This window comes from Drosophila mojavensis, unplaced genomic scaffold (assembly GCF_018153725.1).
Source record: "Drosophila mojavensis isolate 15081-1352.22 unplaced genomic scaffold, ASM1815372v1 contig_136, whole genome shotgun sequence".
NCBI classification, from domain to species: domain Eukaryota; kingdom Metazoa; phylum Arthropoda; class Insecta; order Diptera; family Drosophilidae; genus Drosophila; species Drosophila mojavensis.
This window is the reverse complement of record NW_025318667.1, coordinates 12,398,239-12,422,282: the sequence shown is the minus strand read 5'-3', so window position 1 is coordinate 12,422,282 and position 24,044 is coordinate 12,398,239. Positions and strand designations below refer to the sequence as shown.

General features: G+C 44.8%; 3 protein-coding genes across 6 annotated transcripts; 1 reads left to right on the top strand and 2 right to left on the bottom strand.

The window, feature by feature from the left end:
• Positions 1-1,778: 1,778 nt before the first annotated feature.
• Positions 1,779-13,158, bottom strand: LOC6583675 (brefeldin A-inhibited guanine nucleotide-exchange protein 3). Of its 3 annotated transcripts, none has more exons than XM_015161409.3 (9): positions 13,085-13,158; positions 11,964-12,334; positions 10,855-10,988; positions 9,171-9,814; positions 8,775-9,095; positions 7,453-8,713; positions 7,015-7,382; positions 6,142-6,583; positions 1,779-6,053 (listed from the first exon to the last, which is right to left on the bottom strand). In XM_015161409.3, exons 2-9 carry the CDS (start codon positions 12,046-12,048, stop codon positions 3,108-3,110), a joined length of 6,201 nt encoding a protein of 2,066 aa, XP_015016895.1. In that variant the 5' UTR covers positions 12,049-12,334; positions 13,085-13,158; the 3' UTR covers positions 1,779-3,107. The 3 variants fall into 3 exon arrangements, with proteins under 3 accessions (XP_015016895.1, XP_015016897.1, XP_015016896.1); XM_015161411.3 differs by having other exon boundaries at positions 13,053-13,155; XM_015161410.3 differs by having other exon boundaries at positions 7,018-7,382; positions 13,053-13,155.
• Positions 13,159-13,646: 488 nt separating this feature from the next.
• LOC6583674 (malignant T-cell-amplified sequence 1 homolog) lies at positions 13,647-14,823 on the bottom strand. Its single transcript, XM_002009303.4, has 4 exons — positions 14,715-14,823; positions 14,505-14,657; positions 14,140-14,442; positions 13,647-14,074 (listed from the first exon to the last, which is right to left on the bottom strand). The coding sequence occupies exons 1-4, from the start codon at positions 14,723-14,725 to the stop codon at positions 13,993-13,995; spliced, it is 549 nt and encodes a 182-aa protein (XP_002009339.1). The 5' UTR covers positions 14,726-14,823; the 3' UTR covers positions 13,647-13,992.
• Positions 14,824-15,167: 344 nt separating this feature from the next.
• On the top strand, positions 15,168-23,258 carry LOC6583671 (regulator of nonsense transcripts 2). 2 transcript variants are annotated; one of them, XM_044011719.1, is made up of 5 exons: positions 15,168-16,951; positions 17,202-17,219; positions 17,356-18,512; positions 18,582-18,885; positions 18,961-23,258. In XM_044011719.1, the coding sequence occupies exons 1-5, from the start codon at positions 15,419-15,421 to the stop codon at positions 19,735-19,737; spliced, it is 3,789 nt and encodes a 1,262-aa protein (XP_043867654.1). In that variant the 5' UTR covers positions 15,168-15,418; the 3' UTR covers positions 19,738-23,258. The 2 variants fall into 2 exon arrangements, with proteins under 2 accessions (XP_043867654.1, XP_043867655.1); XM_044011720.1 differs by lacking the exon at positions 17,202-17,219.
• Positions 23,259-24,044: the final 786 nt, after the last annotated feature.

The window sequence follows — 24,044 nt, the reverse complement described above, 5'->3', positions numbered from 1 at the left end:
TTCTGCCATCCGTGCAGTCAACAAAATCTAGTGATGTGACCTGCGCTAGTGAAGAGGTGCGCGCGCACATTTGTTGAATTTGAAAATTGAAAAGCGTTCGGTGTGTTTTAGTAAAGTTGCGAAAGCGTTGTTTAATTTTGTATTTTCATTCATATTACAAATGGACTCTTCAAGAGTTGAATTACATACATAGTTTGCAATTCAATCATTTCGCTATGCCCCATTTCTCGTATCTCATTTCATTTCATTTCATTTGTTGTTGTCATTCTTACTCTTCGCACTTAAATACAATTAGTTTTAGTTACAAGTTAGATAGAAAGAGAGATAGAGAGTTTGAAAGAGAGATGGGCAAGTAGATAAATAACATAAGAAGCGAAAAATATATGCTCGTTTATATATATAGTACTCGTAAATATGTACGTATAGATTTGTAGCGCTATATATATATAGTCTTCTGTATAGTTGTCACATATATATAAAAATGATTTCTTTTTGGTTTCTTTCGTTTTTTGACATTTACAACATAGAGTATATATTCAAGAGGCAACTATAATACATGTAAGTACAATTAGAGATATAGCAATGAGATATGGCTACATAGATCTCTAGCTCTTTAGCTCTTTTTGTTTAAATACGCATATCTGTGTATATATGTATGTATATAGATTATGGTTTGATATAGTACGGCTATATGTATTTGAATATAGGGTCCTTCATAAGCTGCGCGTAAACGAACGTTTAAAGCTAAGTTTTGAACGGAGGCTAAGAAGCGACGGCGACGGCGACGATGACGACGATTAGTGCAAAAGTGTATTGAGAATTGTAAGGTTTGTGTTTCTCTTAGGTACGCACACTGGTACAAAATGTATGCTAGTTTAAAGGCAGCGCGGGACTACGGTTCACATACAAGATATATACATATAAATATATATATATATATATATATTTTTTTGTCGAGGGTATTCTACATCATTGCGCGACTTTACATAAACTATATATATATATAAATATAAATATTTAAATAAATAAATTTGAATTTCTTTTTCTAGCCTCAATTTTACAAAATACCCTCGTTTATATTGTTTCTATATATATATGTATATATACAAGTATGTGAAGTGTATGCATAAAGTACTCTAGGCTTTATAGGTATATGTGTGTGTTTGTGCTTGGTTGCGTGTGTGTGAGTGTGTCTGTGTGTTTGACTAATATTTAATGGTGGTAATCGTGGATTAATGGGCGGCACTGATTTTGTGTTAGTTAACATTTGCTATATGTTTACTTTTATAATACATATATATGTTTCTATATATATATATATATATAATAGATAATACAATTTCATAGATACTCTATATATATATATATAGTTGTATATATATGGATAATTTTGTATAAGCAAATTATTAGCTATAATACAGTTTACATTTAAATATGTCTATAACATTGAGCTGAAATCCGATCCTATATATATATATATAGATCTATTGTTTCTCTTAAGATTTTTGCATACTTTTATCTCGATATATGTTCATAGATTGTTAATTTCGAAAATATACAGGCTATACAGAAGTTCGTTAAAGCGGCTCTTAGGCTAAGATATACATATTATAGGTTTTATATCGCTTATAAAGTATATAATATATATTTATATATAACGTATATATAGGCTGGCATATAGTTTTGAATCGATTATGGCGCTACGCTCTATGCTTAAAGGCCATCAAAAATATTTGTTTGGATTTTGCTTTAGTTTTTCCCATTTCAGCTTTTTTAAAAATATTTTTTAGGTTAGCTACTTAGGCACAACACATAATAGCGATCGATGATATATAGTACACATGTTCCACTATTATAAAAGAATTTCCTTTGCATTTTTTTTTTTTTGTTTTTTTTTTTTTTTTTTTTTTGATTTCTCATTACGTAATGGACTCCTAGACTCTAAAAAGAGCGCCTAAAATGAATTTAGAAATAAAGAGAGAGAGAGAGAGAGAGCTTTACAGTGGTGCACATACAAGAGAAGCAGAGAGAAAGTGTGTGAGAGACAGAGTTTGGGGGAGAAAGACTATGACTATAATGGAATTAATGGGTAAACGTGCTGTGGGGCTGTTGAAATTGTGGTTCAAAAAGGTTTTCTTTTTTTTTTTTTTTGGTTTTGCTAAATAGTTACAATGTACAAGACTACGTTGCTAACGTTGCTGCATCTTCTTCTTCTTTGGTTTTACTACATTTTACACTTGGAATTATCTGCAGTTCTTCGTTAATTAATACGTATTCTGTTTCTTCTTCTTCTTATTGCAGCATTCGAATTGTACTTTCGTTCAGTTTTTTTGTTTGTTTACTTTTTGTGCCTTTTCATGTTGAGCTTTTACTTTGAAATGGTTTTGCCTGCTATGGAGGGAGCGAGAATGGCAGAAAGAGAGGCAGGGTTGATTGGCATTGGGGAATGCGTGTTTCATAGTGACACAGAGAGAGAGAGAGAGAGAGAGAGCGAGAAACAGAGAGACATATACAGATAGAGATTGAGCGCGTGCGTTGTAAAACGTAGCCTTAATTAACCGTTATGCAAAGCCACACAGCTGATCGACAAGATCGTTGAGGTTAAGTTGATCTTGAGCTCCTTTCAACTTAGGTTAGATTGAATTGAATTGAAGTTGACATAAACTTTGATGATTTGGACTGAATTAGGATTACCTAAAGTGAAGTTTAGAATTGTTGATTCCAAATGGGACTGGGTTGAATCATAGGCTGGATTGAGCTTGGGTTAAGTTTATCCGCAAGTTAGGTTATGTTGAACTTGAATTAAGATTGAGTTAAAATTTGCGTTAGTGTGGATAGAGGTTGACTTAAACTCTGCTTAAAACGTAGGTTAAGTTGAACCAAATATTTTTATAATCAAGGATATGGGTTGGTGAATGCCTGAGTGTTGTCATTGATGGCATCGAGGCTATCCATGCAAGTGACATCAAGGGTGGATATAGAGAGGGGGAGGGGGTGACAGTGTGAGAGAGAGGGACAGAGAGTGAGAGTAGGTGAGTGAATCCGGGAGTGTGTAGAGGCATGTTTAGCTGCGTCTACAGATCAAAATAAAACTCAACAAGCATTGCCTAAAATTGGTTGACCTTCAGCTCGTTGCCCTGCAGCTGGACGAGTCGGAACGCCTCCCTGATGGTGGGCGTCATTAGCAATTTGAGATTCTCCTCGGCCTCGTTGGGTAGCGAGCGCAACAGTTCCATGGAGGCGACCACGAGCTGAGCCAGCGCAGCACGCTTATAGTTCGAGTCCTTCAGGATGCTCGTCGCACGCTGCTGTTCGATTTCTGGCGAGATGGACTCGGCCTCCGTCTTGGTCGCCTGGCGATTCGTGTCGAACGGATTGCTGCGGCACTTTGGCTGGAATTCGCTTATCAACGTGGTCATCGTCACATTCTCCTCCTCCAGCTGCACGCACTTGCTGGGCGATGTGGAACTGGGCCGTCCATTGTAGCTGATATCGTTGGTCAGATCCGTGTGATTGTTGGCGCTGCTGCTGGCCGCATCGCCGTTGCCATTGAGGGCAATGCACATGGACTTGGCCGCTCCCAGATGCATGGGCAGCTTCTGCTGCTGGCTGCGCAGCTTGCCGTTCTCGATGTCGTGCAGTGCCGAGTTGCTCAAATACAGCTCGCAGACCAGATTCCAGGCATCCTGCAGGCAGAACAGATAGCGCACGAAGTTCTCCTTCTTCTTGACCGTGGTGGTGTTCAGCCTGGAGCACGATTCCAAAATGAAGTTCAGATCTTCGGCGCCCAAATTGTACACCACAATGTCGTTCAGGTGCGAGTCGACCAGCGCTATGTAGTAGATCATCCAAGAGGAGGTCATCTGCTTGTACAAATTGGCCGCGTACTCGATATTCGAGACCTTCTGCATCAGAAATTTGAGTCCAGGACGCGAATCGAACTCCAGGGCGGACATCAAGTACTGCTTGACGCAGCGCAACAGAATCTCCTTGGAGCGGAAGTCCAGGTCGTAGTCGTGACTGGGCGTCGACGCGGAGGCGGCATAGTTGTCGAAAATGCACGTGGACACCGCCTGCGGCACGCACTTGAGACGCGAGAGCAACAGCTTGGCCACCAGCTGCAGCAGCATCTGATTGGCCAGCAGACCCACAACCAGATTCTTGAAGGGAATGCGAATGACAAAGTTATCCAGATTGGAATTGAAGCCATTGTTGAGTGGATACAGCAGAAACGAATAGCTGCGATCATCCGACAGCTGGGCCGATCCCGAGCCGGAGCTCTTGATTTGGTTGGCTGTCGCAGAAGTTGGGCTTGTCGCCTGGCCAGGGCCCTGGCTCTGGTTGGGCTCACGCTGATTGTCGGAGAGGAAGACCTGTTGGGCCAGGGCATAGATGCGTGCCAGCTCCTCCAGTGTGCTGTCACGGCGCGCCGCTACCTTGACGTTGGCGCAATCCCCGTAGAAGCTGTTCGACTTCTCGTGGAACGCAAAGGAGAGCTGGCGCAGCGGCGCGATTGTCACCGTACAGGCGCGATGGATGGCCGAGCAGGCAATCATCCACTGCGATTCGTTGAACAGCATGCCCGTGGAGAGGATGACGTGCTTCAGGCAGGACACCGAGATCCTGGCGATCGCCTCCTGCGACTGAGCCGCACACTCGATCAGCACGAGCAGCAGCTGCTTCAGTGCCAACGTCGCCGACCCCGATATCTTAGTTGGCGACTCGATCAGATTGTGATTCACATTGAGATTGAGATTTGGATTTGGATTTGGAGGATTCGTCGAGTTGCTATTGTTGCTGTTATTATGCTCATCGCTCGCCGAACTGGAGCAGCTGTCGTACTGTGCGCCGCCCGTCTGGTGCTGTCCGTCCGCTGTCGCCGGCAGCTGTTCCGTGACGAACTTCAGCTTCGAGTAGATCAGATTGTCGGCGGGATGCACGATCTGGGCGAGACGGGTCTTAGTGCCAGCGCCCAGACGTCGCTGCTCCGGCACCGATTTCTCAATGAACTCCACCACCAGATCAGTGGTCATGCAGCAGCAGTGCTTGAAGTTCTTCTCAATCTGCTGCCAGCTGGTCGCCGTCTTGTTGATGTAGCGCAGCCAATCCTGTATCATGGGTATGAGCAGATGATTGATGCAGTAGAAACCGAAGTCGATGCCCGGCGTGGACATCAGATTCTTGAAGAGCTTAAAGATGGTCTGCAAGATGGGCGCCTGGTGCGAATAGGGGCAGACAATCAGCGAATTGGTTAGCCCATCCAGCAGCAGGAACCACACCTTCAGCACCCCCGACGGCTTGTCCATTTCGTCGATCTTCACAATTGTATCCTTGTCGATGTGCAGCGATCTATAGGATATCATATACTGTTCGTTCTTCGTCTGCAGATAGTCGTTGCCAAAGTAGGTGAAGTTCTCCATGGAGCTGGGTATGTTGGCGTCTATGATATGCGTGTACGAGATGCCCTTGATCTTGTACGTCGAGTGAAAGTTCGGGCACTTGGGCATGCTGTACATGAAGCCCAATATGCTGGAGCATCGCTCCAGGAAACGCAGCGTTTCATGCAGAAAATCTGTCGGCCGGAACGTATTGTCGTTGTCCTCGCCACAGGCATTGTTATTCGACCCGGAGTTGCCGGCGCCGCTATTGCCAGAGATTTCCAAATAGGACAACAAACACAATATGCAGTCCAGTCCCGCGTTGGCGAACACCAGCGTATTGTCCGAGTCGAGGAAGACGCGAAAGATGTCGATGATATTGCTCATGTTCAGCATACGGCTGCGGGCATTCCGTAGCGTGCCGAACAGTGGCCGCCAGCCGGAGCGGATTTCCGTGCGATGCGCCTCCACGATCTCATACAGGCAGGCAACAATCTGATCCTGGACATCCACATCGCACGTGTCCATGCTCAGCAGATTCTCGAAGGGCTTCAGCAGCGCCTCATTGAAGTGGAAATAGGGCAGCTCCGATTGCTCCACCAGCAGCGCCGTTATGATATCGTGGATATACTCAATGGCTCGCTTCGATATCATGCGATCCCGATGACAGGCGGCCTAAAAATAGCACATTATTAATATATATCTGTCAAGCCAATGGACATCCAAGGTCAGCTCATTAAGCTGAAGAGTCACCCCCACTTACGTCCATTAGATGAGGTCCCGTGATGGCCCACACCTTGAGCACGTGCAGCAGCGGCCGCGAGCTGCGGAACACTTTGAGCGTTACGTCGCCAATGCGATGCAGTAGCAGCGACATGGGCAGCGAGTCGATCTTCTTCCAGCCCTTGCTCGGCCACCAGATGCGCGTGCCGCCGCCCTTGCGCGCCACCTGGCTCTTGTAGAGCTGATCGCGCGAGGCGCGGCACAGATGCTTCAGGAATTGGCACAGCGATGGCAGACTGAGCCGCTCGGCCGCATCGCTGAACAGATTCTCGGCCTGGTGGGACAGCGCGCAGAGCACCTTCGAGGTATCGCTCTGGCTCAGAAGCACCGTCTCATTGGTGCCCGAGTACACCTTCAGGATAGACGTGATGTTCGTGTTGGGACTCTGCAGCGGCGCCTGCAGGAAGCTGTAGACATCCACGCTGCAAGCAAAAATAGATATAATTAGTTTTTCTTTTTGTTTCATTCTAAATAGAATATATCGTAGTAAGATTATATAACATTTTTATTCGGTATTCCCACCACTTCTATCTTCTCCTGTCCCTCACTTCATGCCTCTCTTTCATTCTTTCTTTCTATCTCTCTCTCTCTCTCTGTCTCTTTCAAACTCTATTCTATTATGTATATCTTCCCGGCTCTTATCTTCTAGTTACTCTCCTCTATTCCTCACTTTTCTCTTCCCATCTCATACATTTACTTCCTCTCTCGTTTCTACATATGTTTCCCTCCTCTCTAAGTTTACAATTATTTGTTCTCTCTCCCTATCTCTCCCCTATATCACTCTACATTCTGCTCCTTTCTCTCTCATCTACTTTCTCTCTCTCTCTCTTATTTGGCTTATCGCAGCACTCACCACGTTTCGTCATCGTCGATGGGAATCGAGGAGAGATTGAGCTTATCCTGGCCATTGCCATTGCTCAGCTTCTCGCCCGTCTCCAGATCGCGACGACTGCTGCCCGGCGACGCAGCTATTGAGGGATTCTGCATACTGAAGATCTCGTGCTCCAGCTGGCTGACATGGCGACAGACGGCAAAGATGCTCTGCCAGCAGTCGGCGCTGTAGCTGCCCAAATTCAGGCCGCCCGTGAGTACCACGTCCATGGACATGGCCTGGCTGGCCGAGATGCGTGGCCCGCTCGTCTGGCACACATTGGAGGCCAACAGATTGAGTATCTTTCCAGCCAAATGCTGCAAATTGAGGCTGTTGCTCAAGGTGGCAGCCTGCAAAAGTGGGCATTGGATTAGCTAGATGTTGAGATAAATACGATATATAGATGATGAGTGTCCTCACCGAATGCAGTCCATCCAGGCACATGGCATAGAGCGCCTCTCCATTGGACTTGTTCGTCTTGGCCTTGACGCGCAGCGTGCGCTTGGAGAGCGCCACCAGCTTGTTGGATGCGGTGCTCTGCAGATCTCCCAGCCCGGAGCTGAGCACAATGACCATCGAGTCCCAGCAGCAGGTGAGCAGACGGCGGCACAGTTTCTTTGCCGCCTCGCGTCGTTTGTCGTGCTGTTCGTCATCGCTGTGCTTCACTGTCGCCGTCTGCAGGCGCTGCCACTCGGATAGCATTTGCGTGTTGGCCAATCCGCCGGCATCGCAGAGCATGTCGACCAGGGCACAACGCGGTCCGCTGCCGTCCAGCTGCTGCCGTGTCATGGCCTCCAGTATATTGGAAACAATAACCGATTGATACAGCTCGCAGAGCCAGGGCGAGGAGAGGTAGACCAGCACGCCCGTATTCTGCACGGAGGTAACGAACTGCTGCTCCGACATGGGCACCAAGATGCTCTCCTTCACCGAGTGCTGATCGTAGTAGCCGGCACGCATCAGCTGCAGGCTGAGCAGCAGCGAAGAGTAGATGGCCAGGTAAATGCCATCCGCATTGATGGCCGTCAGATTGTAATCGAAATCGGAGAAATTCATGCTGTTCTCCTGGCACACGGCTGACGCGAACTCCTGCATTGCCTCGTCCAGCTCGACGCAGCTGCGCAAACGCAGCAGCTTCGGCACCAGATCCTGGCGCAAAGCCTTCGCAAAGTCTCGCGCATGCTGGCGATCGTTGTCGCTGTCCGTCCGAATGGGCATGACGGGCGCCTCCAAGTGGGAATAGGGCCAGCGGTTTTCCACACGCGATGTCTCATCGCTGGAGCTGCTCGGTTCGTCATCCTCCGGCCCCTCCGTGTCGCCCGAGCCATTCGAGGCCGCGTCCTGCTCATGCGGCGGCTCACATTCGCTTTCCGAGCCGGATGACGTTTCGAACACATTTTGCCGAAACTCCACAATCGCATCCCGATACGGCGCCGGCAGTCTGGCCATGCTCTGATATGTCAACGGGCCGGAGTAGTCCGCATCCTTGAGCAGCTCGTGCCGCGAATTGACCACTTGCACGATCTGATCACTGATCATCGACTCGGTCAGCTCGCCACTGCACAGGACCTGCAGGCTATCCAGCAAGGCGACCATGCACTCCACGCTCGCCTGCAGGCTCGCCTCTGTGGCGCTGCCCGCACTGGCTCCATAGGCGCACTCCTCCATGGCATCCACCAGGCTGAAAGCAGACACAAAAGTTCTCATTACGAATTCCCTTACGAATCACCCAATTTACATACAGTCGAAAGAGCGCCATCTCATCGCTGCAGCCCTGCGCCGTGTTCTTGTCCACGTAGAGTATGACTGCCAGATCGATGAGGCGTTCCGGACTCTTGAAGATCTCGCGTACACAGCGCAACGGCTCGGTGCGATTCTGCGGCGCCGGCAACAGGACCATGCGATGGAACAGCGCCTCCAGCATTGGACGCAGCGACCCATGGGCGCCGGCAATGCGCAGCAACTGAATCGCAGTCAGGTAGACGCAACGCGCCTGCGGCCCATCCAAGCCGGGTCCAGTAAAAAACCCGCGCGCCTCATTCTCAATCATGTGCAGAGCGTCTCTGTTGAAAGCAGATGAGAGAGAGAGACATATAAATCCTATATATAGCATCATCTATCACAGATCATTCACTTACTTGTAGGTAAACTTTTTGTCCAGATTAATGCGTCCCGGCGAGCCGAGCGCCGCGGCCAACGTTGGACAGAACTTTTGCCAGAGGAACGAGGTGAAGTGCGGATTGGCGTGCACATTGCGTGGCAGCGCCGAGCTGAGCGTCAGGATGCATTCGGTTAGATAGAGCGAACTGGGATTCTCGCACTTCTTGTTCGGCGACGCATTGTTGACGTTCGGCTCCACCAGGCGACTGCAGAGCCACTGCATCACGGGTATGACCTCGTTGTAGACGGCCGATGCCTGCGTTTGCGTCATCAGGCCGGCGGGCGCCGTCTTCTTTACCTCCTCGGCCTCCTCGATGAGGAATGCGCAGAAGGTGCGCAAGCACTGCGAGGCGGCCGCCAGTGAAGCAGCCTTAATAGCCCGTGAGCCGAGCTCCCAGCATTCGCCGCAGCGCGAGAGTATCTCGATGAGCAGTCTCCCGTTCAGCGTGCAGGCCGGCGAGCAGGCCATGGCCAGGAACAGGCGCAACACATTCACCACGGTGTCCTCGCTGCTTGTCGACGGCAAAATTCCATTTGTGGCACGCAGCAGCTGCGACGGCAGCCACACAGAGTCATCCTCCGGCTCCAGGCCAATGTAGAAGCGCTCATCCTTGATGACGCGCTGTGGACATACGAAAAGAACAGATATAATTAGAGCAAACAGAGCAGGTAGTCAAGACTCACAAAAGTATGCTATAGTAATTGAAAACGAATATGGAAATTATACCCGGAAAATCTGTTGGCCTAAGGTTTAAAGTAGAATCTTGAGTGGCTCCAACTAAAACTAAGAAATGCTATCTGAATGTCATCTAATAAAATTATAAAGTACCCTATAAAAATTGCAAACTTATGTTAGAATTATTCCTACTGCAGCTAACTGTTAATAGAGGTTTTCAAGTAGCTCTCAGATTAATAGCTTTAAGAGCAGATTTGTTGTATTGCAAGCAGTTCTCTTAAAGTCTTATAAACGTCAGCATTGCCATACACCAATATCACATATCACAGCAATACGCTTTGTCCTAGCTCAGTTAACTTTAAGAAATCTCCTTAATTAATTCAAGAGCAGCTCGAAGGCTCCTTTGTCCATCGAAATGATTTGAAAAGTCTTGAGACTTACGCGTCGTCTGTACTTCAGTCCCAACTCGGTTTCTTAATTATTTTAAGTGTAGCTCTTGGAATGAAAGCAAGAGCAATCGCAATCATAAATGGAGAAGCCATATTTCGTAAGAGTTCGCCTTATATTCATTACTCTGAGTGCAATTCGCAGTATTCTTCAGGTTGCCTTAAGAACTGATTGAAAATTGCGTGAGCTGCAGTTGTTAGCCTTGGCCTCAATAATTATAGGAATTCTCTATGATGGATTTGTACGATAGGAAAACTGAACTGGAACTGGGACTGGGACGAGGTCCTTCTATCCGTCCGTCCATCTGACTGGCTTTGGGCAATTAGCTAAACTCATTTTACAATTTTCGCAATTTCGTGTCTGCTGTCAGTCTGAGCATATCCGGTGCGGAAACGGAAACGGAAACGGGCGGACAATTGCCTGGAAACCCGTTCGATAATTGACTCGTCCGCCTCTTTGTTGCCCCTTGTTGTTGTTCATACCAAGTTGCTTGCTTATGTGTTTTCGCTTTTGCTTTTGTTTCTTTGTTTTCTACTTACATGCAGACCATTAAGGCCCATTGTGATGAACTTTGGCCGCTTCGTGTCCAAGGCCATTTGCAATGCCGTAAAGCACACGGAGCGCAGCTCGTGCGATGGATCCCTGTGTATGCCATGCTGTCGATAAAGTTTATCTGCAAATACATAAATGGTCAAACGAAATCGAAATCGAAACGCTCCAAGTGGCTTATCAGCATTAAACGCACGGCGCTCTGACCAGGCCAACAATTACGCCGGGCAACGAAACGAATCAGCAGGCAACTAGCCACAAATGGTTGCCCACTTTCCTGCTGCCGCGGTCAATGACAAACTTATTGAACAACAACAACAACAAAATGTAACGGGATAAATGGTCTACTTGAATGCGTACGACTAGAGTATACTCTAGGCCAGCAATTAGGTCGAAATGGCGTAATGAATTGAAGCAGGCGAAGCTAGCCACAAATTGTTGCCTACTTTCCTGCCGCTACGGTCAAAGATAAGGTCCGTGAACAGCCAAGAGAATAAGTCGAAAGTGATTGAATAGTTTATACCCTAGAGACAGCTAAGTATTGCTAAATAAATAAATATATGAACAGCCTATGAAATTTGACTTTAAGTTAGTTATTATACTGCTTGGGTTAAATTCGATATAAACTTTTCGCAACTTAATAATGAAATATGTATGTATATAACAGCTTTTGAAATCCAACTGTAACTCGGTTATCTTTTCTTAAATTTAATACAAACTTTTGCTAAGTGTCCAAACTCTTTGTTTTGTTCTAATTCAATTCTCTACACAACAACTAGACATTCCCGTTTTTCAAACTGTTTTCATTTGCTGCAGGGTATAAAACAAAGGAAATGTCAACGGATGTGCAAAAGGGCGGACACGCCAACAACGGCAACAACAACAATAATGAGTAGCAAGCGAAGAGGAAGAACAGTAAAAGCAACAACTCCAAAAGAGGAAATTGCGTTCTTGCATGTTTTCAATGCGCCGTTGCCGTTGTCGTTACCGTTACCATTGCTGTTGATTTTTATTGTTGTGGTTGTTGTTGTTGTTCACACACGCACACATTCACACACACGTTAAAACGAAGAGCATTTATATATATGCAAACATTTACCGTAAGCAATTTGCGCCGTTTGTCGCAGCGCGTTGTGCTTGGTGCCCGTTGACTCCTTGATAATTAGCAGAAAAAGGTCTTCCATATTGCACACACACACACATGCAACTCTTTGCTTTGCGTGCTCTCCCTGTCTCTCTCTGCCTCACTCGCTTTAGTTTGCTGGCTGCGTCTGACACTTGGCGCTGTTGCTCGCGTCTTTAGCTGTTAATGTATGCGTCGTTGTTGCTATTTTTGTTGTTGTTGCCTTTGCACGCCTTCTTCGCCTTTGGTGCTGCTGCTGTTGTTGTTGCTCAGTTGTAAATGCGAATGGCAGGCGCGAACGATTCGCCTATGCATGTCATCAACATCAACTCAATTAGCGCCAGCGCCTGCTCAAAAAGTATTTAAAAAAAAAAAAAAAAACAAAAAAAACAAAATTGTATTAAGATTGGAGTAAAATCAATAAACGTGTAACAGAAAACGAAATGCATTACAACGGCATATTGTAGCCATATTGTTTAGAGTGCCGACAGTCCTCCTTATGTGCGTGTGCATGTACTATTTTATTTTTTTCGTATGCTTTGCTGTTGCTCCTGGCGACCACTTGCAATTCGCAACATGACTCACACGCCCACTTGAGCAATAACAAAACAAAAACAAAATGACAAAAAGACAATAAGAATGAAAGAAGTGTGGAAACTTTGCTCTTGCATTTTGCACCTTCAAAAAAAGTTCAAGCAGTGTGTATCCGTTTTCCTTGAAAAACTTTTCATACATTAAAAGGCGCATATACCGAGACACACATACACCCACACACAAACAGACACGCACACACACACGCGCGTCTGTGCACTGCTGCAACGTACGGGATTTAAATTTGAATGTCCCTTTTTTATTCCATATGCCACACAAGCCCACACACACACATACACACAATCACTTTCAAATGCTTCATAAGTTTCTGCTTTTGTGTTTCATCCTTTTGCCGTTTCGGATATTGTTCAACTCTTGTCTACCACTTGTGGTTTTTCAACACTTTTCCTATCCCTTTTTTTTTTTTTGTTTTTGCTTATATATGTATATATATTGCTATTTTGTGTTTCTTACAAAAACCGTTGCAATTGTCGTTGACTGCTTACTGTGCGACAAATGCTGACAGCAACTGAAACTGAAAACAATTTCTTTTTACGCTGCTGCTGTTTCTGCTGACGTACAATACATGCACACACCGAAGCATACGTACGTCACACATATTAGCAGAAAGACCGTTACTTGCGCATGCGGCATACGAATTCTACGCGAACTCTCACGTGGTGCAATATAGAAGGTTATGCTTAATATGTGCGCTCTTTGTAAATTATTTATGAATCCAAGCTATAAAATGCTGTACGTTTTTTTTTAATGCCTTAAGCTTTGTTTTTTCCTTTTGTGTTTATGGGAACATTTGCTTCGCTTACTTTTCCATGCAGGTCGATGTTTTTCTTATTAGATTAATGTATACTGATAGTAATAGTGACGTCACGTCGATGAGCACGAAATGGACCAGTGCACAATGTGAACCGTTATACGACCAACAGCTGATTTATTATGCTGTCCAACTCATTGAAAAATCAATGAAGTAGTCAATCAAAGAGTCTTAAAGCTAGTAAGAGCTCTTATGGCAATTATCAAAAAGTCAATAAAACATTCCAACCTAAAATCTCTGGTCAAATTTGTGCAACAACCATCCCCAATGACAGCCCTGACCACCAACGCCAGGGTCATTGCCACAGGTGGTTTCGCCAACCGCTGAGTGCGCAAGTGAATGCGCACGCCTTTTGGCATTTGAGTGCACTTCAATTGTATATATTTCGAATTGATTTAAAATAATTTAACTCGCATTTAAAATTACAAAAATATTAAATACAATGCTCTTTCAAATGCTTAATATGCGCAAAAAAAAAAAAAAAAATCAAAAACATTCTTTTGCTCTCGAAGACTATTTAGTAGGACACGAATGCCTGACGAGGCGCTGCCACAGCTCTATCAACTAGCCATGCTAGCCATTCTACTTCACGGGTTTCGATTTCCAGAGACCATCATTGAGGAAATGATATGTCTCAATGCCGACGCCTTTGTTTTTCTTCAAGCTGCAAGAGGCAAAGAATTAGAAACAAATTATATATGAATATTAATTTAAGCCCTTGTTACGCACATATCTTCCGTGGAAAGCGTGAGTAGTCCAATTGCTAGCGCATGCTCCTTGCCTTCAGCCATGATGGCAACAACTGTGCCCTTTTCCGCCGGCGTCATGCAGGCGCCCGGCGATGTTAAGCCAGGACACATGACGTTGGCGCCGCTCAAAACAAAACGGATTGCACCCTTGTCCACTTGCTGCATGGTAACAAAGTATGGGAATTTGTGCAGCAAACGCAATGTCGGCATCCATGGACCGTCCCGGTGTCTAAAGAATACCTGCTCGCCGGTACCATTTAGCAGCAGTTCGATGTGATCATGGCTATGTAGAAAATTTAATTAGAATGCTATTAGTCTTCAATTTATAGATACTGAAATGCTTACCATTTGGCAATGCGATACGAGTCTTTTTTGGGTAATATTAAATCAATGTGCGTTTCTAGTTTTGGATATGCCTCCAATAGTTTTGTACGTATGCCTTTCTGTACGGACGATTTGAGTTGTTGAATCGATGAGATGCTGTCCTTTTCCTCGAATCTATATATCTACAAAAGTTAGTTGCCAAATAGGCATCTGCTTATATTTAATACATACTTTTTGAACATTTTGAGAAACTTGCTTTAATGACTGCAGCTGGTTGAATGTGACCGTATAGCGGCAAGCACAATATATGAATTTGTCAAAACACCGGAGTTGCCACATGTTTAGCGATGTGAAATGTTTTGAATCGATAAAACATCGTTATATCGATGTTTTATTTTAAATATGTGAGCGACTATCCTAATCCTTTATTGTCTAGGTTAAATCAATTTGTGTAAGAGTGTGGAGAAGTAGTATTTTAGTATATATATCAATTTTTGTGTTTAATTTTGGTTTAAGAGCTCTTAATAATTCTCTTTAAAATACTGGTACTCGGTTTCTAAAAGTTGTACAATTACATTTTCAATAACATCTCGATACATTTGTATGTTCGATACATCTTCATAACATTGTGCCGGTCACGCTCATCGATATATAATATCACACACAGCTTATGTTAAAGTATGAGTGTGTACACATAACTTACATACAGATGTGCGATGTTCGATGTGCACCACGAAAACGGTCAACGCAAAAAAAGAAGAGAAAAAAAAACAACACTAGACAACACTTGGAAATCGAAACATTAGTTGGGAATCTAGAAGGCGAATGCAGTTTAATCAAATAACACATAATATTCGAAAACAGATTTGGTTGAACAGTTCGCAAAGCAAGCAATTTTTAGAACTTAAACAACCGAATTCAACCTATTTAATGCCATGAGCGCCAACAAAATAAGCGAGGCGCCCACAGTGCCAACAACATCAGCATCTGACGCGGCAGTGGCAACAACTCCAACAACAGCAAGTGCAACTGTAAGCGAGGCAGATATCGAATCATCAGATGCCATAGCGACTGGAGGAATCGTTGGAGTCCCAGCCAATGAGGTTGAGGGACTGGCTGAACTGAAGCAATTCATTAGCGAATTGCAGGAAAAGATAGACGCCAAGCGTCAGCTGCGACAGCAAAACGCCAACTTCGAGCTACCCGGTGATGAATACTTTGCGCGCCTTGACTCTAGCCTAAAGAAGAATACGGCATTCGTCAAGAAATTGAAACTCTTCACAAGCACACAGCTGGACTCGCTATTGCGCGAACTCTCGGCCCTAAATCTAAGCAAATATATATCCGAAATATGCGCGGCTTTGACGGAGGCCAAGTTGAAGATGACGGATGTGCCAGCCGTGGTAACGCTGGCCTCCAAGCTGCACTGCACCTATGCGGACTTCAGTACACAGTTTCTTGAGGCTTGGCAAAAGGCTCTGAAGGCAACAGAGAAGATCAGCAATCCGAGTAAATTGCGCGTGGATCTGCGTCTGTTCGCAGAGCTGGTCAGCTCGGGTGTTATACAGATGAAGCCGGGCTTGGCGCTGCTTGGGATGGTGCTGGTGCAGCTGATAGCCATGGACAAGGACGATCATAGCAACTTCTCAATAATATTGTCGTTCTGTCGCCACTGTGGCGAGGAGTATGCCGGCCTGGTGCCGCAAAAGATGCAGCAGCTGGCTCTCAAATACGACATCGAGGTGCCCAAATCGGATTTCCTGAGTGCCGACAAGCAGCTCAACTTGCGCACCATGCTCAAGGGATACTTCAAGGCGCTCTGCAAGCATGTGCTGGCCGAGCAGGCCGCCCTCATGAACATGACCAAGAACATAAGGCGCACCATGGAATGCAAGGGCGAGATCAGCCAGGAGAAACGTGAGAAATGCGAGCTGATGCAGGCGAGCTTCGATAAACTGCTCGCCTCGGCTCAGTCGCTCTCCGAGCTGCTGGGTGAACCGATGCCAGAGCTGACTAAGGAGTCGGAGTGCTGTAATCCGGGCACAGTCATCGATAATATGCTGGACAGCGCCGCCTTTGGTACGCTCGACCCGTGGGGCGATGAGGAGACGCGCGCCTTTTACACCGATTTACCAGACTTGCGACAATTTTTGCCCAACTTCTCGGCGCCCAAAGTGGATCTGGAAACGCTCGAAGAGCCTAGCGAGCTGACCGAGGAGGCCATTGATGCAAATATTGATGCTGAGCTAGATATGGATGATCCGCCATCAGCGACCAGCGATACGGCGCTCGACAAGGATCAGGAGGAGCAACAGCAGCCAGGCGCTGCAGCTGAGCTAGGAGCAGCAGCAGGAACTGCACTTCCAGGTGCAACTGTTGCTGTTCCTCCTCTGCCCATTGATAAGAAAATGGGCAGTGCGCTAATGGAACTGGGACGTCAACAACAGCAACAGCAGCAGCAGCTAACGGTAAGTGCATCATAGCTATCGCGCTCTCGCTTACATTCACTATTGCCGTTTCTCTCTCTTTCTATCTCTTTTACTCTTACCATTGCTTTCTTATTTATTTACTATCATTATCGCTCTCGCTCTCTCTCTCCATCTCTCTCTCTCTGCCACACTCTTACTACTTCTTTCTCTCTCTTTCTTTACTCTCACTATCTCTCTCTTTCTTATTACTATTGCTCTCTCTTTCACACGTTTGCGCTGTGCTCTTCAGCAACAGCAACAACAAACGGTGAGTGGTTAAGCAGCTGCTTAGGTCGAACTTGATTCGATAGCGCAAAGACAATTCTAATCACACACTCTCTCTCTCTCTCTCTCTCTCTTTCTGTCTCTCGCCCCCTCTCTTGATCTATGTTGGGACACGGCAGACACAATCGCAGAGTCAAAATCTACGGCAACAGTTCGATGTTTTTCTACTCAATCTATTCAATTGCGTGAACAAGGAGCTTATCGACTCGGCCGCGATCGAGTTTCTGCTCAACTACAATACAAAGCATCAGCGGAAGAAGCTAACGCGAACTATATTCAGTGTGCAGCGCACACGACTCGATATCTTACCATATCTGTCACGATTCGTGGCCATTGTGCACATGTGCAACACGGATGTGGCCGCGGATCTGTCCGATTTGCTGCGCAAGGAATTCAAGTGGCACATCCGCAAGAAGAATCAGCTGAACATTGAGTCAAAGCTGAAGATCGTACGCTTCATTGGCGAACTGGTCAAGTTCGGACTGTTCAAGAAGTTCGATGCTCTGGGCTGCCTGAAGATGCTGCTGCGTGACTTTATCCATCATCACATCGAGATGGCGTGCGCCTTTGTCGAGGTCAGCGGCGTCTATCTGTACAATTGCCGTGACTCGCGGCTGCTGATGAACGTCTTTCTCGATCAGATGCTGCGCTTGAAGACGGCGACGGCAATGGATTCGCGTCATGCGGCGCAAATTGAGAGTGTTTACTATCTGGTCAAGCCGCCGGAGTCGGCGAAGCGTGAGCTAGCCCCACGGCCGGTAATGCACGAGTATATACGCCATTTGATATTTGAGGAGCTGTGCAAGCAGAATGTGGAGCGTTGCATTAAGATGCTGCGACGCATCAATTGGGACGATCCGGATGTCTATAACTATGCTATCAAGTGCCTGAGCAAAGCGTATCTGTTGCGCTTCCCACTCATCCGTTGCCTGGCCGATCTTGTCTCCGGACTGAGCTCCTACCAGCCGCGTGCTGTCACCATTGTCATCGACAATGTATTTGAGGATATACGCGCCGGCCTCGAGATACATTCGCCCAAGATGTCGCAGCGTCGCATCGCCATGGCCAAGTACCTGGGCGAGATGTACAACTATAAGCTGGTGGAATCCTCGCATATACTGAACACCCTCTATTCGATAATATCGCTTGGTGTGACATTGGATCAGTCTGTCATATCGCCGCTCGATCCGCCGGAGAGTCTGTTTCGCCTGAAGCTCGCCTGCATGCTGCTCGATACATGTGCTCCCTACTTCACCAGCCAGGCCACGCGCAAGAAGTAATTTAATTGGAATTGGACTATTTTGATGTCAGTAGCTAATTCAGACCGTTATCTTTTCTTCCGCAGATTGGACTACTTCTTGGTGTTCTTTCAGCGCTATTATTGGCACAAGAAGTCGCATCCGGTATTCAGCAAGTCGGAAAATACTTCCGATCTGTTTCCCATACTCGTCGATCACACCTATCGCGACTGTTTGGCCAGTGTGCGGCCGAAGCTGAAGCTGTACAAGAATCTGGAGCAGGCCAAAGAGGCCATCGATCAGCTGCAGGAGCAGCTGTATCCACAGCTGAGAGCCTGCAGCAACAACAACAATAATGCGCAGGATTCCAGCTTGGATACAATCAATGAAATCAACGAACTCGACGATGGCGTAAGTCGTGTATATATATATATATTTCTCTAGGCCGATTTGTTTCTATTTATGGCATTACAATTTGTACTCAAGGTCACGGATGACTCGGGCTCATCGGATGATCAGCGGGAACGTCAAGCGGCTGGCGGCTCGGAGGAGGCAGATCAAGGCAACTGGACTGAATATGAGGTGGAGCCAGTGGCGCCACCGCCGCCGCCGGAGAAATCCAAGGAGGATCTGGAATTCGAGCAAATGTATGAGAAGATGACCAGCGACTCGTATCAGGAGCGACTCAAGGAGCCGCCACTCAAAGCCACCCACAAGGATATACCGGTGCCCATGATGGCACGCCTGCAAAAGAAGTCCTACGACCAGCTAAACTGCAACAATGCAATGCAGATCTCAAAGGGCAATGCTTCTGCCCCCACCACTCCCACAAATCATGGCCACAATTGGGATGGTGGCAACCATTTAACGTCAGCAACTGCTGCCACCTCCTCGAATGATGTCGCCGCCACAGAGGCTAGTGCCGGTGGCGGTTGCAGTGGCAAGGGCAGCGGTGCTGTGCCGTTTGTGCTGATGGTGCGCGGCAATAAAGGAGGCAAACAGCAGTTCAAGTCATTTGTGGCCCCATCGGACTCCCAGTTGGCCATCAATCTGAAGCTGCAGGAGCAGAAGACGCGCGAGGAGAAGGAGCGCGTCAAGCGACTGACCCTGAACATAACAGAGCGCATCGAGGAGGAGGACTATCAGGAGTCGCTCCTGCCGCTGCAACAGCGCAACTTTACGCAGAGCTACTACCAGAAGCCCAACAAGAACAAATTCAAGCACCAGAAGGGTGCACCCGATGCGGATTTGATCTTCCACTAAAGTGTCAGCTGTCCAGCATGCGAACACTGACTGACTGCCAGCCCGACTCCCAGTCTGCCCGCCTACCCGCCTACCCGCCTGCCTGCCTGCCTGTCTGCTTAGAAGCTTCAAAAGCGCGATCAATGCAAAAATATCTCTCGTTTATAGACTGGCGATGAGCATGAATAATAAGATGTCCTCGGTGGCATATATAAAAGCGGGTGGGCGGGGCAGACGGCCGAGCCATCTTTGCATCATTGTTAGTTGCTCAATATTGTTGTGGAACGTACTTAAGTCGGAAGTGTCCTTCTTACACAGCCAACATGTCCTAGGCAACACACATACACAGACCCCACCCACACACATACACTCAGAGAGAAACATCTAATGGATATATATATATAAATATCTATATAAATATAATATATATATATATATATATATATATATTATATTTATATAAACACATTTAGAGCTATTGATTGCGGAGATTATAGCAGCACCCCACAAACTTGTTTAGAAAACATCTTTTTTTTTTATTTTTTGGTTTTTTTTTTTTTTTTTTTTTTTTTTTTTTTTTTTTTTTTTTTTTTTTTTTTTTTTTTTGTTTTTACCAATAAACCACACAGAAATCATCGACTTCCAGACATTTTTCCAACGAATTTTATAAACAAACTTCAACAATAATGTAATAAAATCGATTCGTTTTTATTATACAAGAACATGCAATGCAGCTCCAATCGATGGATCGATGGATTCAATGATGAGATCTACTAAATATAATGAAAGTCATTAAACCATTAAGATGCTAACTTTCTTGAATAGTACTCAAAAGAATGCCTTATATACATATACATACATATTATATATTTTGCGCTTAACATGAAAGAATTCTAGTTCGTTTTTTTTATTTGTTTGTAATATACAATTGTTATGATAACATATACATATAATTAATTTAGAGTTAAGTTACAGACAAATGTCAAGCATGGAACATAATTACATTTCAGCTTAGGTAATCTTTGGAATCCTGGAAATACGTAATTATATATATTATATGTATATATAATATGTGAATATTGTTCTTGCATAAAGATTGAATCTATAAACTAAATTGAACTTTTGGAATAATCTGAACCCATGGAAAATGAAATATCAGGGTATAATAGTTTTGCTAAAATGTAAGTAACAGGCACGTGGAGGCATGGCAGGACCCACAGAGTATATATTTTTGATAAGGATGTCTGTCTATAGTATATATGAACATGTCTATCTCAGAATTTATTAGATCTGGACACCTGAAATTTAATTTGTATGTCCCTGTTTAGCACATCGAACTTTTTCCAAAAATCGATAACATTTTTTGAACTGATGTCTACTAATTTTTATATAAATTAACGTGAAACGAAGAATGATTAGAAAATCCGTTCTTCCAAGGCTACAGGAGATTTCGTAGTCGGGCAATTTCGACTGAAGCCCTCTTACTCCTTACTAAGTACTCTTTGGAATCGAGGATACATCATAGAGTTGAATTTAAATTCGTTGAGTAGGCTTTGCCCTGGAATTTGACTTACATTTTGCTGAGTAGGCTTTGGAATCGAGGCAGTGTTGTGACTGGGAGCTGGAACTATTTCTCTTCACTTTCAAACTGAATACAGAGCTCTACACATATCGAGCATTTTTCCAAATTTAAGTTTTTTTTTTCGGGAAAAAGTAATATTTCTGTTTTATTTCGGAAAAAAGTAAAATTATTTGGTTAAACAAAAATAAAGCAAATTTCGAAAGCCATGGAGCTAACCAGAACGCGAAGTTTATCCACTCCGATGATCTCGAGTAGCATTAAGCATTAACATGGCTATCTCTCATCACTCGTCGCCCTCGTTCAGTGACCGTAATAAGGCAAGGGTCTCACCATTGGCAAATGACGAGGACATGCCCTTCCCCTAGAGGCGCCGCTTCAATTCGACGAGGGATTTCAGTCTCCGCTGGAAGGACGAGTGAGGATCATTCTAAAGCGGAGTGTCAGCAACCGTCGGAAAAATTTCTGTCCTCTTTGAACCTCACACACATTCTCACACTCATTCATATTCTAAGTTAGTTTTACTTCTTTTTTTGTATTTTGCGTTGTTATTATTTTGTTATTATCTATTGGTACTTATTTGATCTCTTAATACTTTTTCATGCACTTAATATATTATCTAACCATCAAACATGTGTTTTCCTCTATGGCTGCAATTTCATACTGTGGGGCGTTTTTAGTTAGTTTGATGCTGGTGTTATATATCTTTTAGTCCTTGGTACAAGACCAAGGTTAGGTAGTTCCATTTACTGCTTATGTATCGAAAAAAGAACGTGAACGAGTTGGACAACGGAGATGAATGTAAAACAGTGAAGGACGAGACTCCAATGGATATTTCCAAGTTCTAGTTTATTACATAGAAAATATTAGTCTCATATACCGTTTCTTAGGTGGTAGAGATTACTGAGGTGTAACCTAAAAAAATATAAACAAGTAAGAAGACTCTCTAATCGAGACTGTTCGACTAGGAGATAGCCTGAACCTTGAGGAGTCAGTGACCTTGAGGGGCCAGCGACCTTGACGGGTCAGTGACCTTGAGGGGCCAGTGGCCTTGACGGGTCAGTAACCTTGAGGGGCCAGTGATCTTGAAGGGTTCAATGACCTTGAGGGTTGGGGATCGGATGAGAGAGGGATAGGATATAGAGGTAGAGGAAAGAAGAGGGACTGAATGGAAGGGAGCTTGAGAGGATGAGTGAGAGATGGGAAAGGCGAGGGAGGGGTAGGCATAGGGAGGGGAGTGATTGGTGAAGATAGAGAGGTAGACAGGCTAGTTTAATAATTTCTTTCGTATTGGTGGGGGTAAATATTATTATTAGTTTTAGCTGAGTAGGCTTTGGAATCGAGGCTGTGTTGTGACTAGGAGCCTGAGCTATTTTTCTTCACTTTCAAACTGAATACAGAGCTAAACACATATCGAGCATTTTTCCAAATTTAAGTTTTTTTTCGGGAAAAAGTAATATTTCTGTTTTATTTCGGAAAAAAGCAAAATTATTTGGTTGTCCAATAATAAAGCAAATTTCGAAAGCCATGGAACTAGCTAGAACGCGAAGTTTATCCACTCCGATAATCTCGAGTAGCACTAAGCATTAACATGGCTATCTCTCATCACTCGTCGCCCTCGTTCAGTGACCGTAATAAGGCAAGGGTCTCACCATTGGCAAATGACGAGGACATGCCCTTCCCCTAGAGGCGCCGCTTCAATTCGACGAGGGATTTCAGTCTCCTCTGGAAGGACGAGTGAGGATCATTCTAAAGCGGAGTGTCAGCAACCGTTGGAAAAATTTCTGTCCTCTTTGAACCTAACACACATTCTCACACTCATTCATATTCTAAGTTAGTTTTACTTCTTTTTTTGTATTTTGCGTTGTTTGTTTATTATCCTTTGGTACTTATTTGATCTCTTAATACATTTTCATGCACTTAATACACATACATTAAGAAACCTAACTATCCTGCCATAAAACATGTGTGTTCTTCTTTCGCTGCAATTTGATATTTTCACTCGCGTTCTTTATTGCGTCTTATCAGTGCCAAATGTCGAAAGTCCAGGTGTGTAAGGTCTGGGGAATACTGTGGACTGATCTTGACGGCATAAATGAGGCTCCATACGACGAATATAACGTGCCACATCTATGTATATGGCCCTTTCAACATATAAAGTACTTTCACACTTAAAGTACTTTTAAACTTAAAAATCCACGTCATCTATTTTGCTTATATTAGCTGAAAATTACTTCAGTTGTTTACCAAGGCGTATACTTGATATTAATACCGATAAGGTGGGACACATTAAATATGAAACAAAAAAATGCCTTTATACCCTGAACCCATTGGAAATAGGAAATGGAATGTACATATATTTTTGATCAAGCAGTCTCGACTAAACCACTCTTAATTGAGCCTAAGTAGGCTTTGGAATCGAGAATAGAATTGATATTAAATTCATTGAGTAGGCTTTGCAATCGAGTTTGCTTTATTTTTTGCTGAGTAGGCTTTGGAATCGAGGCTGTGTTGTGACTAGGAGCCTGAGCTATTTTTCTTCACTTTCAAACTGAATACAGAGCTCAACACATGTCGAGCATTTTTCCAAATTTAAGTTTTTTTTTCGGGAAAAAGTAATATTTCTGTTTTATTTCGGAAAAAAAGCAAAATTATTTTGTTGTCCAATAATAAAGCAAATTTCGAAAGCCATGGAACTAGCTAGAACGCGAAGTTTATCCACTCCGATGATCTCGAGTAGCATTAAGCA

Bases quoted from the DNA above. Each gene is read 5' to 3' on its own strand.
- LOC6583674 (XM_002009303.4), bottom strand. The intron at 14,443-14,504 runs GTAAGCATTTCA...TTTTCTACATAG, and splicing joins TCGTATCGCATTGCCAAATG to CCATGATCACATCGAACTGC. The intron at 14,075-14,139 runs GTGCGTAACAAG...TGCCTCTTGCAG, and splicing joins ACGCTTTCCACGGAAGATAT to CTTGAAGAAAAACAAAGGCG.
- LOC6583675 (XM_015161409.3), bottom strand. From the start codon at position 12,048: ATGGAAGACCTTTTTCTGCTAATTATCAAGGAGTCAACGGGCACCAAG. The intron at 10,989-11,963 runs GTAAATGTTTGC...ATGTATTTGCAG, and splicing joins AACGGCGCAAATTGCTTACG to ATAAACTTTATCGACAGCAT. The intron at 8,714-8,774 runs GTATGTAAATTG...GTCTGCTTTCAG, and splicing joins GAGATGGCGCTCTTTCGACT to CCTGGTGGATGCCATGGAGG.
- LOC6583671 (XM_044011719.1), top strand. From the start codon at position 15,419: ATGAGCGCCAACAAAATAAGCGAGGCGCCCACAGTGCCAACAACATCA. The intron at 18,513-18,581 runs GTAATTTAATTG...TTTCTTCCGCAG, and splicing joins AGCCAGGCCACGCGCAAGAA to ATTGGACTACTTCTTGGTGT. The intron at 18,886-18,960 runs GTAAGTCGTGTA...TTTGTACTCAAG, and splicing joins TCAACGAACTCGACGATGGC to GTCACGGATGACTCGGGCTC.